The sequence below is a fragment of the Stegodyphus dumicola genome, chromosome 6, assembly GCF_044657685.1.
Source record: "Stegodyphus dumicola isolate Sdum_Otavi_A_Nest chromosome 6, ASM4465768v1".
NCBI classification, from domain to species: Eukaryota; Metazoa; Arthropoda; class Arachnida; order Araneae; family Eresidae; genus Stegodyphus; species Stegodyphus dumicola.
Genome location: NC_140773.1, coordinates 82527611 through 82551512, shown reverse-complemented (window position 1 = coordinate 82551512; position 23902 = coordinate 82527611). Strand labels below are relative to the sequence as shown.

The window sequence follows — 23902 nt, the reverse complement described above, 5'->3', positions numbered from 1 at the left end:
TCATTGACCACGCCCTCAGCTCCTCCTGTCGCAGAACTGTCATTTTCATGCTACTGATGGAAAAAAATTTAATTCTAAAATATCGTAACATCAGTTTGGCGCCCCTTGGATTCTGCGCCCGAGGATAGATGTCCCGTCTTGCCCCCTCTAGCTACGCCCCTGGAGAACAGTTACATAACAATATTGTTACTTTTTTTCCTGACACCACTTGTTATGTTATTTTCTTCCTTTACGTTCGTACGGAGTTCGTAGATTTGGAGTGAATAACGACGACACTTGAAGAAGTATCGAAACATACTTTATTGGCCAGTGTTCTTAGGACATCTCCAAAACACTTTTACAGTCGTCGAAGATCTACTATAAACACGCTGGAACAATCAGCGACACAGCCTTCGCACTGTCAGGCAATAACGGTGGAGACAGCTTCCCTGCAAAGCACCAGAGTACAGCTCCCGACTCTGCTCAGTCGTTCTCGGAACTCTACGTACTCTCGAGACTCTCCACGCTACAACTCGCAATGCACTCGACGACACACAGAGCACAGACTGACTCTTCAGTTCAGTCGTAACCGGAGCTCAACACGCTCTCTTGACGATGCACTAACCGCGATACACTAAGAGACTCCTTCGGTGCACTCGACGACCCACTCCGCACTCGCTGCCCGGCTGTCAACTCGATCGACTCCGCAGGGAATGACTCGCTAGACGAGACACATTCACTGAGACACTAACTGACTACGAACCAGTAGGATTTATATAGCTTTCGGCTTGTGTTCGAGAACATTCTGGGCTAAACCAGTAAGAATTCGTTCCAGAAGGTTCTCCATCCGTCCATGGGGTGTCGCCAAGTGTGTCGAAAAATGGGCGATTTCTCGCCAAATGTGGTAACCCTACCTTCCTTGCTATTTTATGGCAACCCTAAAACTGCTTTGCGGGGAAGCTATCTTTCCGCGCCTGAACATTTCGTAACAATATTAATAGATGCTTTGTTTACACATTAAGTTTGATGAATCATCAGATATAAATGACACAACATAATGGCTTTTTTCTTTATTCCTATGGTTTTTAATGAATATCACTAGACCGTTAGGTACATTTAACTCTTTTCGAAAACTTCACTAATCTGAAACTATTCACTACTTTTTATATTATTTTCAATTACAACAGATAGAACAGGAGCAATAATAGGCCATATGAACGGATTTATAATTCTATGCCAAAATAATAATGAATTCTCAGTTAATTTTTTTGAGCTACCACTGCATCATAATTGATTAGCATGTGTAGAAGGAACTTTTCTACTTACACTGTGCACTAGACACCGTTACACCAGCTAACATCGGGAGGTGAGAAGGTTAAATCCCAATGAGAGCATAACACACTTTTTATGTTTCCTGTTTCAACAAATTTTATGACTTCACCAGTATTAGCCAGAAAAAGATTAAATTCAAAAGCATTCAAAATTGTTAATTCTCTCAGATGAAGTTGTTGAAAACGGCATCTTTTCGAGGCATAACTTAATGAAGGAAAGCCAGAATTATTATTACATACCAATGTAAGATGGCTAAGCAGAAGTAACTTTCTGGAATGGTTTCGTGATTTATTAACAGAATTAATTTATCTCAAAGAGTAATAAAGTAAATAAAGAATAGGCAAATTTTAAATAATGAAACCTGGCTCAGTGATTTAGTGTCTATTACATATTTTACATCGAAATAAAATTATTTAAACTTAGAACTGTCTGTAAAAACAAAGCAATATCTCAAATTATCAGTAGCATTAATATAAAAAAAAAATTAAGCTAATGGAAGATCTGCCGCAAAATAATTTTGTTTCGGCCACCAGAGCTCTCTGCCTGTCTGTTAGATATTATTTCGCAATGCGCAGATTGTATGCGTAGTTCGCATTTTGTTCTTGCATTCTTAAAACCGCTAATTGTAACTCTGTCGTTTTACTTTGTGCTGTGTTGTGTTCGAAAGTTCGAACCGCGAATAAAGGTTAAATTTTACAGTCCACTCGCAGTGATGTATTCTTAGGTTTATTAATTTAAAGTTAAGATACCGCTTCGCTACATTATTTGGTCGTCATACACCGGAGCTTCGAGAAAAACCCGCGCTTGTGAATAAGAATTCTACGTGTCCGTAATGGAGTTGATAATGAAATTTCGGTTTAGAATTCTCAAGACTTACGGAATGGATACAATGTTCGAGGTGAGTGAAATAGTTAACGCATTTTAATTGCATTTGAGATTTCCTTATTTGCTACTATTGTTGTGTTTAAAGTATTAGTAAAATCGAGAATTTAGAATATTTTCAAAATGTCAGATATAGAAAAAAAGCGAAAGAAAATTTTGAAAACACAGTTAACTAAATTTATTGAGAGAATAGATTATGATAACTTAGATAATGCTGAAGCTGAATTAATCTTAGAAAAATGTAAAATTTTTAAGGAAGATTTTAAATCTCTATTTAGAGAAATTTATACAAGTTGTGATGATGAAAAAATAGACACTTTCGTTGAGGAAGAACAGTCGATTTTAGAGAAAATTGAGGAGGTTCACTTAAAAATTATTCGTAAGTTAAAGATTTACAAGGTCGTAAATGCAAATGGCGACAAACCTGTCGTACCTGAATCAATCTCTGAAAGTTTAAAGTTACCGAAATTATCTTTACACACATTTAGCGGAAATTTAACTGAATGGATAACATTTAAAGATTTATTTAACGCTAGTGTTCGCAACAATTCAAATCTTTCTGGAGCTCAAAAATTACAATATTTAAAGAGTTCTTTGAAAAATGATGCTTATCGCATTATTCAGTCAATTCCCATAGCTGATCAAAATTTCAGTATTGCTTGGAATTTACTAGAAGAGAGATTTTCTAATAAGAGAGAACAGATATTTGCTTTTATTAAAAGAATTCTTAACGTTTCACAAATACAAAAGGAATCTGCATCCTCGATATTAAGTTTAGTAGATAACGTAAACGAAATAACTCGCTCATTGGAAATATTAGATCAAAGGATAGATAATTTTACTGATACTTTGTTGTTGTATATTATTTTGCAAAAACTTGACGTTTCGACAAAGTTGTGGTGGGAGCGTCAATTAAAAAAAGATGAAATACCAAAGTTGAATGACTTGATAGAATTTTTGAAGAATTACGCTAGAACATTACAGAACAGTAAACCTTTAGTTAGTAAAACGCATAAATCAGATAAACCAGTGTATAATAGGGTTACTTCTCAGATTTCTAATTCTACCTGCTTATTTTGTAAAGAAGATCATTTTTTATACAGGTGTTCTAATTTTTTAAATTTACCAGTGCAAAAACGAATAGAGTTTGTTAAGACTAATAAACTTTGTTTTAATTGCTTGTCTAATGTCCATAAAGTTAAAATGTGTATGAGTGCAAACACCTGCAAGCATTGTTTTAAGCATCATCATAGCATTTTGCATTTAGAAAATAATTTCAAACCAAAAAATGCATCTAGATTCCCTTCACTGGAAGCACAAGTGTTTGTTCCGAAATCGCAAATTAAACCAGAAAACACTTTGAGTGAGGTTTCTCCAACTGTTTGTGCAAACAACTATGAAAATCAACATTTTGGTGCTCATGCTAATGGTAAACGTAGTCATGTACTTTTGTGTACTGCTTTAATTAAGGTTCAAAACTCAAACCAGGAATTCATAAATTGTAGATGTTTACTAGATTCAGGTAGTGAAAAATCATTTATTCGTCGGAAAACAGCTATCAATTTAGGATTGAGCATAAAGGATTCGAAGATATTAGTGTCATGCTTAGGTACTTTCAATACAACTACTACTGGAGAAGTTGAGTTGTTGTTTACACCTCATTTTAATACTAATTACAGAATTTCAACATCCGCTTACATAATAGACAAAATTACAGGAAACATTCCAAGTGTAACATTACCTTTGAATTTATATGAAAGTTTCGAGGATTTAACTTTAGCAGATCCTACATTTCATGAATCGGGAGAAATTGATATTTTACTTGGAGTTAACGTATTCCTTACTTTAATAAATGGCGAGGTAATTAAAAGGGGCAAAAATCTTCCATTTGCATGTTGTTCTAAGTTAGGATGGATAATTGCTGGAACTACACATTTTGAATTCCCAAACCGTAAGCAGGTTTCAGTCAATACGCTAAACGTAAACACGGAGGAATTAGTTAAATCATTTTGGGATTTGGAATAAATTCCCACATCGAAACCTTTAACTAAAGAGGAAAGATTGTGTGAAAATCATTTCGTGGAAAATCACGTGCGTAGTGAAAAGGGTCGTTACTCAGTAAAACTGCCATTCAAGCCTAAAAGAAATGAGTTGGGTAATTCCAGACCATCAGCCTTTCGAAACTTTCTTAGTCTGGAACAAAAATTAATAAAAACTCCTGAAGTATATCAACAGTATAAAGACTTCATGTCCGAATATTTATCACTTGGACACATGGAAGAATTATCCGATGATAATCCAGATAAAGTAAATTTTCATTATTATATACCTCATCATCACGTGCTAAAAGAATCAAGTCTTACCACAAAACTACGCGTCGTTTTCAATGCTAGTGCCAAAACTACATCAGGTATATCGCTTAATGACACGCTAATGAATGGTCCCAAAGTACAAGACGACTTATTTACTATTCTTTTGAGGTTTAGATGCTATCCCATAGCCATTACTAGTGACTTATTGAAAATGTATCGACAAGTTCAAATTCATGATGAAGATCGCGATTACCAAAAAATATTTTGGAGAGATGATCCATCGAAGCCGATTAAAACTTACAGGTTGTGCACAGTTACGTACGGCACTACTTCCGCTTCATACCTGGCTACTCGCGTACTCAAACAACTAACAATTGACGAAGTAACTAAATTCCCAAAGGCAGCTGAAATAATATTACACAATTGTTATATTGATGATGTCCTATTTGGTTCAGACACAGTAGAAGACGCAGTAGAGTTAATTTCACAACTGAGTGAACTTTTACAAAAAGGTGGCTTTCAATTGCATAAATGGTGTACAAATGATCGCTCGATTTTGGAAACTGCTTTGAGTGCTCGGAACTCAAATTCTTCATGTACAGTAGTTGATACTAAATCAATAAAATTATTGGGTTTGGAGTGGTATCCAACGCAAGACGAGTTTACTTGCCACTTTGGAAATCTCGAAAACAGAGAGTGTTCTACTAAAAGAATAATTTTATCTTCTATTTCGAAAATCTTTGATCCACTTGGTTGTTTAGCACCTTTTATAGTTGCAGCAAAAATCTTGCTTCAAGACATATGGAAATTACAAATCTCGTGGGATGATCCCTTGCCAGATGAAATCAATCAAAGATGGAAAATCTATTGTGAAAATATCGCAAATCTTGAATGCATTCATATTCCTAGGAGAGTATTATTGCTCAAATCTACAAATATAGAACTTCATTGTTTCTGTGACACATCAGAGAAAGCTTACGCCGCAGTGATTTATTTAAAGTCTTCAAATCATTCTTCAATTTCGGTGCAGCTACTAACATCAAAAACTCGAGTAGCTCCCCTGAAAGTAATCTCTATTCCTCGTTTAGAACTCTGCTCTGCAGTTCTATTAGTGCATTTGATTCAAGCTGTGCAGAATTCATTGCAAATTCATGTTGACAGTATTTACGCATGGAGTGATTCAATGATAGTTTTGTCCTGGATACAATCAGATCCAACACGCTGGCAAACATTTGTAGCCAACCGCGTTTCAGAAATTCAATCAGTCTTACCTTCATCGCATTGGAATCACATAAAAGGAAAGGAGAATCCAGCTGATTGCGCATCAAGAGGTTTTTTGCCTTCAGAGCTTTCTACTCATGACTTGTGGTGGACAGGTCCTCAGTGGCTTAATTCAAATAATATTCCGTTCTCTTTCAACTTACCATTTTCAGAAGAGTCTTTAAGGGAACAACGGAAAAATATTTCTTGTTCAATTGGAACAGTCGCTTCGCAAATTCCAGTCCTTAATGAAGTTTCATCATTTTTGAAACTTAAAAGAATCATCGCTTGGTGTTTTCGGTTTGCGAATAATTCAGCTAAATCTACCGCAACAAGAATTAAGGGTTACCTTAAAATCGAAGAATTGCAATACGCTAGAAATGCAATTGTTAGAGTAGTTCAAATGGATGAGTTTTTTAATGAATATAATCTTCTGAAAAATAATCAACCGTTAACCTCAAATAGTAAGATCCTTTCTTTGAACCCGTTTATCGATAAGAATGGACTTATATGCGTTGGAGGACGATTAAGACAATCCAACATCGCGCAGGACAGAAAATATCCTATTTTGTTGCCCAAGAAACATCACATAACACAGATTATAGTGAATCATTTTCATGAATCCCATCTTCATGCAGGGTCTTGCTATTGCTATCAGTAATTAGAAGAGAATATTGGATAATCCACGCTAGGTCAGTTGTAAGACAACAGATTTGGAAATGTGTGAAATGTCATCGTGTACGAGCTAAAACATCTACCCAGATAATGTCTGATTTACCATCGTCTAGAGTCGTTCCGTCAAAGGTTTTCTCCAAAGTTGGAATTGACTACGCCGGGCCATTTCAAGTGAAGCCCAGGCAAGGTCGAAGAGTAAAACCAATGAAATGCTACATTTGTGTATTCGTGTGTTTTACTACAAGAGCTATACATATTGAATTAGTAGGTAATCTTACATCAGAATCATTTATTGCCGCTTTGAAGCGCTTTGTATCTCGAAGAGGAAAACCGATAGAAGTGCATAGCGATTGTGGCACAAATTTTATTGCTGCAGATAAGGAATTGAAAAGAGTAATAAACTCCTTGAAGGAAAATGAATTGGTTAATAAATATTGCTCTACTGAAGGTATTAAGTGGATATTTAATCCTCCCGCAGCGCCACATTTTGGAGGATTATGGGAAGCTGCAGTCAAATCTACAAAGTTACATCTCAAGCGAACCATAGGTGAACAACTTCTAACGCAAGAAGAATTTATGACATTGCTAGCTCAAATTGAAGCTTGTTTAAATTCGCGACCTTTGTGTCCACTGTCTGAAGATCCATCAGAATTTTCTGCACTTACGCCAGGCCATTTTTTAATTGGTACCCCGCTAACTGCCTTACCAGAAGAAAGTTTACACGATCAAAAAATTCCTATATTGCAACGTTGGAAGCTTGTTGAGAAAATGTTTCAAAGCTTTTGGAAAAGATGGTCCAATGAATACATTTCTAATTTGCAACGACGTTCAAAATGGTTGAAAGTGCAACCTAATTTAAAGGTTAATGATTTAGTTATCATAAAGGAAGACAATTTACCCCCGCTACGATGGAAATTAGGAAGAGTGCTGGAAGTTTTTCTTAGCTCAGATAATATTGTGCGTATCGTGAAGATCAAAACCGCTAACGGAGTTTTGAAAAGGCCAATTCACAAACTTAGTGTTTTGCCTATCAATGATTAAGTTTTTTTCCTAAAGCATTATAACTTTGTACTTTGCTTTAGCTATAAGTTCCTGAATTGTATCAAGGCTTCTGTGCATCTGTTTTGAGAATAATTTAGTTTCATTGCATAATTTCATATTATGTTTTCTTGTGAATATTTTAATGATACATTTTTGCATAATTTAATATTGTTATGATAATTTCATTTTGTAAAAGCTATTTAGTTTGAAACGATGTTTCAACGCCGGGCGGAATGTTTCGGCCACCAGAGCTCTCTGCCTGTCTGTTAGATATTATTTCGCAATGCGCAGATTGTATGCGTAGTTCGCATTTTGTTCTTGCATTCTTAAAACCGCTAATTGTAACTCTGTCGTTTTACTTTGTGCTGTGTTGTGTTCGAAAGTTCAAACCGCGAATAAAGGTTAAATTTTACAGTCCACTCGCAGTGATGTATTCTTAGGTTTATTAATTTAAAGTTAAGATACCGCTTCGCTACAAATTTGAATCACTTTAAAAATATATCTGATAGCTTACAAAAACATTAAAATTGTAATTATAATATTGAATACACTGCAGAAATTAAAAAGGTGACTGAAAGCTTTGAGGTCACATTTCGTTATTTTAGAAAATTTAAAAGGTTATTATGCAAAATGTAACTTGTGCTTTCAAAAGGAATTTAAATGTAAAATATATTATTGCAAAAATTTCTGAAATATTTAATATTGGGGAAAATGCATTAGAAAGTGAAATTACAATCCTGCAGATTGATTTAACCTTATACACTGGAGGAACTTTGTTGAAAATATGTCAGTCTAAAAAATTATTCCAATACCACCAAATGTAGCGAATTTAGCTACTTTTGTTTCGTCCTTTTGGGCATAATTGTGAGTTACCTTTCTTTATAAAATATCATGTTTTCGCACTTAAACCATACAATTCAGTTCAACAACAATATCGCAAAATAATTTTAAAATGAACACATTTTTAGAATTTCCGATACGCTGCCTCCCGCGCTGGAGATAATTTTTTTTTTTTTTTTCCGTACAGTGTTGCCATTGCTCGCCTTGAAATCGTTGAGTTTGTTAATCAAAAATTAGTCAAAATATGAAATACATAATAAAACAAATTCAAAATACAAAATTTAGGCTTCCAGTTGCCCATATTCGGTTGGAGAATTACGTTATTCAAAACTTGATAGCTCTAGGTAGCTTTGTTTTATCACAATGCAAGAAACATACATACATTTACGCAGATTATTCATTATTTAATTTCTTTAAATATAATACAGGGCGATAACATTTGGTGGCAATAATTTGAAAAGCGGTATAGAATTTCAAAGATTTCAAGGCAAAATGCCAAAACGAAATTAATAGCCCTTCTGGGGTAAACGCTCTTTTGGCTAAAAGCATTTTTATGGATTATGAGTTGTCGCATTTTCCGTTTTACTTTTATTTGCTTTATTGGCACTTTTTTACTTGAATAAGATTTAATTCTTACTTTAATTTTAAATCACGAAGACGAATAACGTGTCGGGATAGCTTTTCAGCAATGCGAGATGATCTAAATGTATTTTTTTAATAAGCAATTAAATTTACAATGGCCTTATTTCTTCTAGCGCTGAGAGGAACAAAACACGCTATTCATCCATCTCTCAATGATGAAACCGACTTAATGTTTTAAACACTCATCCCCTAAAAAGTTCTGTTTGAGACATCAAATAGGGAAAATTAATAATTTTTAACCATTTATTTACATTTTCATTAGTTCATTTTGCATTGCTTCTTTAATTTTGAGGTTATTACCAATGTTTTTACTTCCTTGTACGAAGTAGAAAGGAAGTGTTGTAATCGCGAAGAGTTTCAGGCAGCATATTTCAACAAAAGTATCCATTTTGACCGCTATCGAATGCAATTTAGCGATATTTTTGCATGATATCTGTACGTAAGAACAGAATAAAAGACTCGTTTCCTCCAAAAAATTATAAAACTGCTTTAAAATGAATTCTGAAGAGAATTTTTCGTGGCGTCTGTACGAACGTATCTCGCATAATTCAAAAACGAGTAGCCTCAGAACCTTGAAATTTTGTATATAGGACTGCTATAACATGTAGATGTGCACCTCGTATTTTGGTTGCGATCGGACGCACCAAACGTATATAAATATATTTATATATATAGCCACTCTGTTACCCGGCTCAGTGATCTCAGTTTCTTTACACTTATATGTTTGCAAATTGTACATTTTTTGCTTTAAAAATGATTGAATTACATTGTTTTTTTTCTTCCGGTTAAGGTTTTTATGCCTGTAGTAAATCTGTATGCAATATTTTTAGAATTATCAACAATTTTAAAGTTAGTTAAGTGCCGCTAAACCTTTTTTTTTTTTTTTTTTTTTTTTTATGGTGGCCATTGATTGTTTATATTTGAAACAGCAGACTAGTGGATTTGTTGCCAATCTAGAGAAACTTAGCTTCGCAACAACAAAGATAACGCCTTCATTTATTATTGCTAATTAAATCATGCTTAATCCTTTCTGGAATTTTTTCGAGGAAATAAGTGTTTAAGATTTACTTCGTAATTTTTAATATAGATATTTTGAGTTTTTATGTATTTTTGCCTTGTCGCGAAGTGAGAACTGAATTAATTGAATGAGAAATGCTAAAGCGTCTGTGAAAAATTGTTTCTTTTTTTTTTTGTTTGTTTGCTTAATTTCTTTTATACATCATTCTAGCTTTATTACAGTATTTGAATAGAACATGTGGCAACGATTAGATAATTCTATTCTTTAAATGATATAAATTTTGTGCATTATGAGTTATAATCTGAACGAAATATAATACTGTTAAGTGAATCTAGCGCCAGAGTGTCGCTATGGTAAACAAATACTAGAGAGAATTTTAAAGAATGCATTTATTCTATTGTGGTTTATGCGCTGTTGGCGAAGTAGATTTAATTCAATCCAATAAGTTTAAATGAAATGCAAGAAAAAATGCGTATAATTTAATATTCCGTACAAGGAAGTCATGTGGTGTACACATCAGATTTTTTGTTATAATACTTGCGTATCATACAATACATCTTTTGACCTTTCTATATTTCCATTTATACTTTTGAGACCTATTAAATATTTTCATTGTACCTTCTCCTTAGATAGGATAATCTTAATTATATGCATATATGTATACTTCTGTGGAAGTTGCCCACTCTTGCTTATCAGACTATCACAGAAATAGTCAATGAACTATAGTGATCAAGGTATATCATAAAAGAACATCTACAGCAAACAGAAAAACATGAGCTTCCCTGTATGAGCAACTCCTGCGTGAGCTTTGTGTGGACAAAAAGGTGCAGCATTCTTCCATCTGGCAAACTCAGTAAATAGGGCAGAAAGAACAGTTGTTTATCAGATTATGAAAAATGGATCCCAACATCAAGCACAAAAATGTTTTTTACAAGTCAGTTGCAACACCTGAACCAGGACTCCCAGTCTCAAAACATTTTGTTCTGTGTTTTGTGGAATGACTCAGCAGAAGATTAAGAAATTAGATAAGACAGTTTTTCCTTCAACAGATACTGTTCCAACTGATTATCATTTATTTCCATCTCCAGAACAGAATCATACTGAAATACTGATGAAGTGAAAACAAGTCTCCCGGATTTCTTGCATCTAAACTACTTTCCTTTCACAAAAAGGGTTTTCAGCACTTCATTTCAAAATGATGAACCATTATTGCTAATGACGCTGATAATATTATTGAATGAGACTTTCAATATACAGTCAAAAGTCTTTAATCCGGACTTGTCGGGACTTCGGCGATTCCGGATTATCGATTCTTCCGGATTATAGATCATCAGTTTAAATCTGGTAAGATGGCATGCAGAAATTATAAAATCAAAAATATGAAACCGTCATTTATGAAATAAAGAGCAATTATGATCTAAGGGGTATCAAAATTTTTAAAAGGAAAAGCTTAATATTTATTTGTTTACTTTATTAAACATTTCTTTCAACGCGCGCATGCGTAAAGCACACATTACGCATAGTCGAAATTAGAAAATTGCAACCAGAAAACTATTTGATGTGTACTCCTGATATTTATAATGATAAGGAATTTGATTTAAATCATATCAAAGACGGAATACATCGAGATGAAATACTACATTTAGTAAGGAATTATAAGCTGAATAAAATAAAAACATCTGCCCTGAAGATAAGGATAGTGCTAACAGATCAACTTCTAGTTCATTGCGCGCCGCGACGTCCCCCCCCCCCCCCAGAGCAGCGTGAAATTGATAAACAGATTGTAGAGTTTCTCACTTTGGAATTCTAAGTTAATGTTGGAAGTGAGGAATCTAAGAACTGATAAGCGAATAATCGCTAGAGTTCAGTGACAAGAAACAACAAGATAGAAGGGTAACTAACCCTTTATTATTTCAATAAGATTTAACAAAACTCCGCCTGGGAGTGTACAAGCAAAGCCCGCACTTTTACTTGAACTTAAAAGACTAAGAATTAAACTAAAATTAAGATTAACTAAAAGAAGTATAGCCGAAGCTATCAAGGTTCAGATTGAGGTGGCCCCTTAAATTAATTGACTACGAAGCTTAGCCTGAATACGCCTGAATCATAAGGGCCTGAATACGGCCGTGCGTAATAACAGCTTTGAGAGGGAGAGTGGCCAAAAAGGCAGACGCGCGTAAATCAGAAACTGATTCTCTCTGACTCAGTAAGTAACTTCGTGGTTTAAATACCGCTCCTTCTCAATAAATAGTCAGCAAATTCCAAAACTACGTTCTGGCCGGAAGTAGTAAGTTGAAGTTAAGAATTTGACAGGAAAGGAACTTTAACTTAAAATTTAACTGTTAATAAAATTAACATAAACCTTACAAGATTTCGGAATGGTTAGAGAAACAAAGGATATGTTTTTATCCATTTTTTTACAGCAATTCCACTTTTTGTTTGATGGACATCGAATCATACTTTCTCTTTGTAGATCCTTTACATATTAGTAAATATATATCGGAATTCTATTTGACATAATCGAAAGTTCAAGCTTACTTTTATAAAATTGCTCTAACAGTCAGCAAAAAATAAGCCGGATCCAATTCGAAGATTAAGGAACAACGCAATCTGCAACATTAACTGAAACAGATAATTAGATAATTTTAGCTTAGCTTATACCGTCCGTTATACATTAAACGCGCATGCGTAAACGTATTATGCGCATGCGCACACGCATATGCACATGCGAAATATTATTACGTTCATACGTAAACGCTTATGCGCATGCGTGAACGCATTATGCGTTGACGCATGCGCAGAAAGTTTGTAGCTTTGAGGTGCGGATTATGGGTGTCCGGATTAACGACTTTTGACTGTATTTCTCTTACCATCATTTAATGACTGTCACTTTTAAATGACATTCCTTTCTAAACAATTTAATTCAAAAAAGTTTCAACACAACCAAAAGAAAAAATGTGCTTCATCTGAAAACCTTGATAGTAATGTATGTGTAAAGCACTTCACTTCTATCTGAAGAAGAACTGCAAATTATATTATTAAAGTTCATAGCTTTCATCAGTGTGAAGAGTCTTGAGATATTCACTATGAATTCATTACTGAAATTGATGCATTTAAGAATAACATTTGAGTTAGATCTGCAAGCCCACTAAATGACACAAGCTGAAATCTAAAATGAAACTTATGACAACAAAATTAATAATGTAATTTCCTCGAATGATCATATTTTCTTGTAAGGTGTATATGATTTCATTTAGCAGAAGTAGTTACAGATTATCATGAAAGACATTTTGATAAATAACATGAATTTTATCATACAATTTTAAAAGCGGAAAGCTGCAAAAATATACATGTAAATAAATATTTACTATGCATATTTTAGGTTGCTACATACTTTTTTCTCTCTCATATAATTTTGACAACAAAAGTAAAAAACATAAGACAAAGTACCATTAATATGTTTTTTTATAGAACGTGTCTTACAAAAATCTAACTTTCTATTAGAGCACTATCTTTATTATTCCAAATCCAATTTCTACCTCAAAATGAGCTAGGATTCACTCTACAACTTATACAACTGAACATTTTCTTTAAAACAATAAATATATTTGAAAAACAAATTTCATTTAAATACACTACACCTGGTGCTTAAAGCAATATATATATGTATCCACATTTTGAATGTTATAGTATTTGTAATAAATTACAAAAAATGAATTAAAATAATAGAAATTAATAACATGAAATGCCATAAAATGACATATTTCTTCTTAAAAGTTTACTTAAGACATTTCAAATGACATGTATCATATTACCACTTCAAATTCAGAAGGATTTCCAAAATGAAATGTACGTGTAATATCCGTAGTTCCATCTCTGAAAGAAACAAATTCCGAAGCATTACACAAAATATAAATTTTAATTGTTTCTAAAGATACTCTAAGAACTGATGCTTACAGGTACTGGCCTCCTGAATCCAAAAGATACATATTTTTTGTATTGATATTTCTATTTGTAAGCAACTGCGGTGTGTAATGAATTATGGCAGCATTTGGTCCAAATGCTGATATGGCAGGAAAACTTTCACCTTGATTGAGTTCCTGTTCTCTAGAAGTTAAAAAATAGATATACACTACATTATTTAAGGCAATATACACATATATACTTTTTATAAATTCCTAGAGTTGCAAAAATTATACAGTTGATTCATAGAACTACCGTTACTTAAAAACATCTTGAACTCTTAAAAAAACAAAAAAAAAAAAAAAAAAAAAAAATGTGCATGAACAGGATGGTTAAAAATATCTGGCAGAAACCTAAAAGCAGACAGAGAGGATCAGATCTTAGTGGATTTTACAAAGGAATGTACATGCCAAAGTGGTGAATTGAGGAGTAAAGGGCACTCTGATTTTTAGATAAAAAGGAGTCAGCAGGTATAAATTGCCATTTCCTATGTGAATTTTAAGCAGCTTATATCATTACCGAAAAGAGCAGCTCACAAGCATGCTTTTTATCTATAGCACTGAGGATGAAATGGAGAAGCTAAAGTAAACTGCATACTGGTGAGCTCTGCATTTGTGTCCGAATCCGAACAAGAAATGATGACTAATGCCATCTCTCACATACACCTTGCACCATCACAATGCGCGCATTTCTAGAACACACTCTCCATTATTAAAATCTAATTATTTTGGTTCCCTCTGCACCCCCTTACATTAAGCAGTGCATACAAATATTACCGTATACACTGCTAGCCATTAAAATTGCAACACCGGGAAGGAATGATCTGATGAATGTCAAAATCACATGAAAGGAAGAAGAGGTTGGGATATGCCAAATGATTATTATTTCAGCGCATTTAGACGACAGACGACGCAGGAAGGAGAAACGACATCTGAAGCACTGCATAAAAGAAAAGTTGTGTAGTGGATTTCTCATTATCGCCCGTCGCACTGGTCGACATCCAACCACTGCCATGCGAACGCGGAATCAGTGAGTCGCTGAGGGTCATACTGAACGGCATGCAGAATCTCAACGCCCTACTAGGCTAACGCCAGACAGGACAGACATATTGTGAAGTCAACCCAGCAAAACCGTACGACTACATCACGGTCCATTAGTCAGGAAATGGGCATGTTCGGAGCACGCCCAGTATCAGCTCGTACGTTGCGTCGACGTTTACAGCAGCGTGGACTATCAAACACAGCGACCATTACTTCGTCTTCCCGTGACAATGCAGCATAGAGGGAGACGGCATTTATTGTTCGCCAAATGACAAAGCTTGACACAGGAGTGGCACAAGATCGCCTTTACAGATGAGTCCCGGCTCTGCATGCAATATTCTGATGGCCGTATACGTGTCTGGAGTGTCCGAGGAGACCGCCCGTCGCCTGCTTGCATTCGACATCAGCACAGGGGTCCTGCACTTGGTGTGATGGTTTTGGGCATCAACTAGGTACACGACACGCACATCTCTAGTTCAGATCGATGACAATTTGAACGCAGATCGATACATTTCTGACATCTTACGTTCAAAGGTTGTGCTCTGTCTTCGAGGCCTGCCATCTTTCACTTGATAATGCAAGCCCGCAGGTTGCACGTCGTGTTCTGACCTTCCTCGATACACAGGGTATTCGATTGCTGTCCTGGACTGCGCGGTCTTTAGATTTGTTACCCACTGAAAACATTTGGTCGCGAGTTGTTGAGAGACTAGCCGGCCACCCCTCTCCTAGTTAATACGGTTGATGAAGTGTGGCATAGATTTCAAGCAGCATGGAATGAGTTACTCGTTTCTATCATCCAAGCCCAATTCGACTCCATGTCTAACCGGGTAAGGGCCGTTTTAGCTGCCAGGTGTGGCAGCTGTTTTCACTAATTTTGCACCCCTGTAAATCCCCAAACTGCTTACAAATTTAATGATTTTGTCTTCATGTCATTCTGTTTATGTACAATAAATATTTTTTTTTTTTTTTATTTGCTTTCCTTCATGGTGCTGCAATTTTAATGGCCAGCAGTGCATTTAAAGATAAAATTAAGTTTTCAACCATCTGCATTTATAACTATAAATATGAATAAATAGGAATTAGAGAAATTTGTAATAAAAAATTTCAATTTCTCTCGTTATTTAGCTTAGAATACTTACTTTTTTTAGGAGAAAGCATTTTTACCACAGTTTTCAACAAATGGAAGATAATACAACTTTTTGCACTTATATCCTATCACAGAAATTACTTTACTTCATAATGTTCATTTTCTGATTAATTTTTTGTTATCCAATCTCCCCTACATTTTCAGCGATTCTTTTTTTTATCTGAATGTATAATATTCATTTACCTTAACTTATTATTTCAATTATTAATATTTATCTGAATATTATATAATAAAAGCCTGATTATTCCAGCATTCAATCAACCGGAAAGTTACCGGAAAATTATAGAATTTTAGAAAAAAAAATTAGTAAATAAGAGATTTATAATGTCATTATAGAGCTTATAACACTATTAATACGTGTACACTGTCACCAAACAGTCAGATTTAGCGCCAATAATGGGTAAGCATGATATCCAACACAATCATAAGAAGTTCGTTTTGGTTTAAATGTAAACCCAATTAATTCTCGATAAGATAATTTAATTTTTGCAAATAAATAAATAAATAAATAAGGTTATATTTTTTAATCCCATTTTGAAGGAAAAAAAATTAACATTTGGGACTGCAAAGAAGTGGAGTATTTTCAAAGGTACAGAGGTAAAGGTGAGAGGCATAAAAAAAAGCCACGATACTTTGAAAACGGATAAAACAATGGCGATGTAACGTGATAAATTATGATACGCGATTTAAGTCTTTTATACGTTATATAACAGTAATTTGTATCTCTTTATTATCTAATAGTTTTGACTTCTACCGGAATGACTGCTATGTCTCTGCCAACTTTCATGTTCGGCAGGGTTTCATAACAATCAAAATACGTTGCCTTCCATGACTGGAAAAAAAAATTAAATGTCCCTGAGTTCATGGACTAAACTTTAAGCGTAGATATAATACACATAAACATTTTTTGTACAGCAGTGTGGGGTCGGAAATGAGGGGAAAATAGCCGCTCTTTATCTACGTAGAATAAGTGCTGAAGCGTCCGACCATTAACAGTGATAAAATCCTGGAAGCATCGATTCAATCCTTTATCTACATACAGTAAGTGCTGAAACATGAGATCATTCATTAACAGCAATAAACTTCTGGAAATGACTGTTCAGTGATCAAGCTACACTGTAGCTGGTACGGGGCTGTGTCACAAACTGTTACGCTGTATGTATTTTTATAAAAGGTTTTCAGAGCAAACGATATACAAGTTTAGTGATATAGCTTAAGACGAATTTAAGACGAATTAAGACGAAGACAATCAAAAGTTAGAGTAAGTAATGTGTACAGCAAGGAAAATTTCCCCACGTTCCCAGAAAATAATACTGGAGACTACAAAAAGCACAATGAAACCTCCATTACAGACTGACTCAAAATACAGTTTGCTAAACTAACGATTTCTTCGAAAAATTTAACAAACCAAAGACTATTATGCAGAAACTAAAAATAGGCATGGCTGCCCTAGATTATTTCATGAATATTAATCTTCAGTTCTAAACTCACTGTGCTAATTTGAAATTACTCCATACAGATGTAGGGTGTAAATATGCATGTTGCTTAAATTATTCTCGCACTTTAATGTAAACTATTTTTTGACTGCAGAGAATTCAGTTCGATCGCAGCCAATAGATGGAGGTAGTGTGCTGGAGTCCCTTCTGTACTCAAGATCACTGACAATTACCTTTGCCTCTTTCCTCGCTTTCGGATGAAAGGTGTATCGTACGTTTTAACTACCATGAGACCATGAGAGACCCTAATGACGATATTTGAAATTCTGGTGAAAACTCTATGTAGTTCAGGCCAGTATCAGAGCGATGATCCAGTGGTTGAAGCTAATCCAAGCACCAGTACAAGATTGACTGCATTATTTACAAGCATGACAAAAAACACCGTATGGAAAATTTTGCAAGAGGAAAAATTTTTCCATACCACTTACAGAGGTGTTTCCCGCGTAGTACATTCATTCCAAGCCTCTCCGCAAATGTACTTTTCATAGATGAGACCACCTTTATGCGAGGCAGAATTTTTAATTTGCACATTTCCCATGCACCTATAATCCACATGCTATACATCTGCATGTTTTCCAGAAGCAGTTCTCTGTGCGGACAGGTATTGTGAATGTTTTTCTTATTGGCTTATACTTGCTATCATATCGACTCAATGGGACGACACATCGAATCTTTCTGGAAAAGGTATTATTGGAATTACTTTTTAGTGTCATATGGCATTTCGAACGTGATTTCAGCACGATGGGGCTCCAGCCCATTTTCGCAATAATTTGCATAATTCCTCAATGCCACCTTTGGCCCTCGATGGATTGGATGAGGTGGACTCGTTGCTTGCCCAGTACGTTCACCAGATCGATCAAGTATCGATTTTTTCTTATAAGGACACTTTAAGGCACCTGTCTGCGAGACTTCAATTTATTTTGATGAGGACCTCATTAGAAAAATTTCAGTCGCTGCTGCAACTTTCGAAAGGGCACGCCAGTCGCTTGTCGGATGCAACCAGGTTTGTATCGATGCTGTTGGTGGCACATTTGAGCACTTACAATAATATCATGTAAATAAAGAGCTTTTTTTTATTTTCTCAACATTTCCTGTTTTTTCGCCTAGACTTCTAATTTCCGACCTCACACTGTTATATGTTAAAAAAATGCTTCTTTATATATATTTTATAAGTATTCTTTATATGTACGAATTCTGTTCATAGATGGATGATTTTAGTGTAATTATATGTGAAAGTCTTGTATTTTTTTTGTATAATGTAATATGAAAATAGAACATGAAAGGCGTTTTTTCAACGTTTTCTGGGCTATTTTTTATTTATTAAATATCATGTTCTTTGCACTTAAACCATAAAATTCAGTTCAACAGCAATGTCGCAAAATAATTTTAAAATGAGCATATCTTTAGAATTTCGATACACAATTCGCGCTCTGGAAATAAAAAAGGGTTTTTTCCCCCGTAAAGTGTTGCCATTGCTCGCTTTTAAATCGTTGAGTTTGTTAATCAAAAATTCGTTAAAGTTTTACAAAATATGAAATCAGTAATAAAACAAATTCTAAATTTAAACTTTCAGATGCCCATATTCGCAGTAGAATTACGTCATTCAAAATTGGATGGCTCTAGGTACCGTTGTTTTATCACAATGTGAGAAACATACATACATTTATGCAGATTCTTCATTAATTAATTTCTTCAAATATAATACAGGACGATAGTATTTGGTGGCAACGATTTGAAAAGTGATACCGCCTTTTAAAGTTTTCAAAGAAAAATCGCAAAACGAAAACAATAGTCATTCAGCCCCTTTGGACTAATAAAACATTGCAGTGAAAAATTTTAAATACATATAAAGCTGCACATTTCAAACACAGATTAATCTAATTCTGAAAGCCGTTGAATGGTTTAGGTACATGGATGTTTCCATTATTTTTCCTACATGAAATGTCAATACCAGTCAGTTTCGATCGGGTAGTTCTGACGCAAATGCATGCTTCTTCTTGCAGAAATAGTCCTCCTCGTAGGTTTGCCATTAAACAGATAAGCATAATAAAAGGATTATTTCCTTCTTAACAGAAAATGACAAACAATATTCTTGAGAAATGTAAAAATATAGTTTTAGAGATGACTATATCAACAAAATATGACGAGAAGTTAAATGAAATATTAATAAATAAAACTGCCAAAAATTAACTGTTAAAAGAACCAATTTTGTAGAAAAATATTTTCATGGTAGAAATGAAACAATGTATATTTTAATCTCATAATTACATTGAAGATATACAAAATTACGCGCGATAACTCTCGATTTTCCACTTTTTAAAACTAGTAAAAAATTAATGTCATTTAATTTTAAATATTGTAAAAGCTAGGTTAGATTAGGTTGAGTTCGGCGCAATGCACGAGGACAATCTGCCTAAGGAGAGGGATGCTTAGGTTTTAAAAAAATTATAACTTAGGATTTGGATATCCAAATGATAAAAATGCTCCAGATAATTCAATCAGGAATAGCTAATTTCAGAAACCATGCTATTTTCATTGAAATAGGAAGGTTGAAAAGCATCCACTGAAATAGCATTCTAGTCTATAAATCAAAAACAAATCTTTTACAGATTAATTCAGGAATATATTAATTACATTTGAATTCGGAAACTGTGTTCAAAATATTTTTAACATTGGTAATAACAATTCTTAAAGTGAAAGAAGCTTTAGAAAACTTCAGAAAGCTTCAAAAATTTTAATTGTATATATAAATTATTAAATCTGGATTAAAGAACTTTCATAAGTTTCTTTCAGCTTGTCATAAAACATCTCTTTTTGGGGATTCTGTTTGTCCTCAGTAGGTATATATGTAATGTTCACGTTTTTTTGGTATGGTCTTCACTTGTATTCTACTAATTCTTTAGTTAACAGGTTTAAAATCTATAACTGTATCTCTAATTCTTTTATTTACTATGAACCCTGATCCAAAGTGCTGTTGTTTTATCTTGGCAGCTCAAATATAGGCTGCAACTTCTCTTATTATCTTCCTAACCATCTTACAGTAATGGATACATTCTCATAATGGCAAAAATAATAAGCTGCTCTGAACCATTTTAAATTCTTAAAACTAATACAAAACCGAATGCTGCACTATGATTTCATTAGAGAAATATTCGTTTTATAAATGAAACAGAAGCCAGATGGCCCCTCCCCTTTCAACCAATAACATCTAACTTAATTATCCTTATATTTTAACATACCGAATACATTATTTGTTTTTTTGCTTCAAAATGATACCAATATATTGAACATACCTATAAGACAACAATTTCTCTTTATATAACTTTGAATATGTTTAGTATGCCCAATCAATTATGATTCTTTTATCTGACCTGAATATTAACACTTTTACACTTATAATTAATATTATTTTACACTTATAATTAATATTAATATTAATTATACACTTATACCACTTATAATTAATATTAATATTAATACAAATATATAAATAAATGTATAAAACTTTTTATGTTACCCAAAACTTAATGTTATTTTAACCTTAATCTTAAACTGCGAATTCATTTAAAATTGTTCTCTTCTTCGGAATTTCAGATAAAAATGTATTGTTTCATAAAACAGCTCCACAATTATTAAAGACACAGACAGCATATGGAAAATTTAGCGTTCACATTTATTCTCCCCAAAGGAATGGATCCATAAAGCCTAAATTGGGTTACTTGATTAAACAGAAGCAATTGTAGACTAAGCTCTATCTCCATTCTGATCAATGGAATCCACAGATTTTGTATTTTCTTTTTCTTACCATTTGGTGTTTTATGATTATTATAAAAAAGCAATTTGTAAAAAAAAAAAAAAAAAAAAAAAAAATTATTTGATGAATCAAAATATACACACAGCATTAGAATAACAATCTCTGCGATGTGAAAACAAACTTGTAAAACATAAGAGAAGAATCATTTTTGACTGTCCCGCAAAGTCGATATTCATAACACTCATGTACTAGAGAAAGAAATCAAGACGTGACATGAGTGTCGATGAAGAAGAAATGTACACTACGCAAACAAACAAACAAAAAGGGGGGTCAGCTCTATATCTCCCGTTTGGGCCGATTGACGAAATTCATCTTGCGATTTTCATGTCTCGAAAGCGCGACTTAGGATATGCATTATATATATATATATAGCATTGTTCCAATGTAGGTATTTTGACACAAAATCGGACTTTTTCTGAAATAGCATATCTTTTTTTTTTTTTTTTCCCCCCCATATTTTGAATCTACGAGTGGTGAAATTACGCCGAATCGCACGATTGCGATTGCACGTTTTGCAAAAATCGCACGATTAGTTTTTAAAAAATTAGCTCTCAAAATTTTAGCTCCTCATTGTTAATTGAGTTTGGTATATATTTATTAATCTCTCTCTTTTTTTTTTTATTAAACTTATTTGATTCTTCCTTTCACATTTCGAAATTCAGGTTCATTCCAAATAAAATTCACCTTTTTTTTTTAAGATTTATTTTTAAATAATTTTTATAAATTCTTCAAAAAACATTTTGAATTATAATCTATAAAATTTTTATCATCATCTTAAGTACACGTATTCCTGAGCATGCCTGCAAAAAATTAGTTTTTTATTCAAAATTTCCGAATTTATATATTTTCGAGTTTTGAAATTTGGCATATTTGTTGAAAGCGATAAAACATTAAATGTGGTTTAGACACTTTGCTAAAATTATTTGGAAGTAGGAACGATGGGACTTTTTTCCGCTCATGCACAACGTAAAAATGTAGGAACGAGGTGCCTTTTTTTCCACTCTGGCATAATGGAAGGGAAAGGAAAATTGGTTGTCATATATATTAAGAAGTTCGCCACGTGAATTATTCTTGGTACAAACTGAAAAAATTGCGTCAACATAAATTTTTGAATTTCTCCGTAAATTGCGCACCAAATTTTACAAAATTTAATATTTAGGCATAATTTGAGTCATAGAATTGAAATACGGAAAAAAATTGGTATGTTATTTGAGAAAAAGTCCGATTTCGTGTCAAAATACCTATGTTAGAACAATGCTATATAGAAATCTAATATATATCCTAAGTCGCGCTTTCGAGACATGAAAAACATTTCAATTTTGTCAATCGGCCAAGTAGAACGGGAGATATAAAATGTCCCACTTTTTTTTTTTTTTTTTTTTTTCCGCAGTGTACACACATTTGATAAAACCCCCGAAAGCGACTTGCATATTGACAGATGTTATGCACCTCTATTTCAAAAACACATGGTAAAAAATGCTCATAATTTGTGTGGGACTATAATTTGAACCTATCAGCACATAGAGTTAGCCTTCACTAACCATTATGCTGGTGAAGTATACTGCCCTCCAAAAGTTAAGGAACAGCATGTTTTTCAAAGCTCACCATTGCAAAAATGTCAGAAACGTTTAAATTGACAGTTCAAATGCATGGCAGTAATAAAGTTTAAGAAAATATATACGCAAACACAATAGCTGCCCCCTTTATTTTATAGAAATGAATATTTATATAGAGGTTGGAGAACAAATGCAAAAATTGTAATTTTTGTTCATGAGTGTTGATTTCTGTTGTTATTACAGTTTCGTGGACAATATCCAGGAGAGTCTATGAATGTCCAGGAGAAGTCGTTTGCCCGATTCGTTGAGGTGGCGGGCGATCGGATCGATGGAAATGCGGATGTCACAAGATGCTGCTGCTAGACGTCTCAATGTCTCTCGTAGTGTGGTCTATCGACTATGGAATTAGTTTGAATCCGAGGATTCTGTGTCTAGAAGACATGTTCCAGGCAGACCTAGAGTTACAACAACAGCGGGAGACCGTTATTTAGCTCCTTCGGCCCGAAGGAGGAGTAATATTACTGTGTCTCAGCTCATGGCAATCATTTAGTGGCAACAGGAACAAGAATCTCAGCTACTACAGTGCGCAGACGCTTGCACAATACATGTCTGTATGCAAGACGAACAGTTGTTTGTGTCCCCTTTCCAAAGACACAGAGGTGCCCGTTTATGTTGGGCAAGAGAACACGTTTCCTGGCCCAGTCAGCAAAGGGCGTCTTTTCTCTTCACAGATGAGTCCAGGCTCAAATTGGAGAGTGATTCTGGTCGTCAGCTAATTTGGAAGGAACAACGCACTATCTCTCTCGGTGGTCACACTGACCTGCATATGTTATATGTTCCTAGGAACTTTGACCAGTGTGAGATACTGAGACGAGATCCTTGATTAATATGTCCGCCCATATGGC

General features: G+C 34.1%; 1 protein-coding gene across 2 annotated transcripts in view; it reads right to left on the bottom strand.

Moving 5' to 3' along the window:
- LOC118202239 (xaa-Pro aminopeptidase ApepP-like) overlaps nt 1-23902 on the bottom strand; it is a 268101-nt gene that overhangs the window by 64705 nt on the left and 179494 nt on the right. For both annotated transcript variants that reach the window (XM_085818600.1, XM_085818601.1), the window contains exons 13-14: nt 13939-14088; nt 13797-13857 (exon numbers count right to left, since the gene is read on the bottom strand). In XM_085818600.1, the coding sequence (XP_085674726.1) occupies nt 13797-13857; nt 13939-14088 (211 nt within the window). The remainder of the gene's footprint in view (nt 1-13796; nt 13858-13938; nt 14089-23902) is intronic.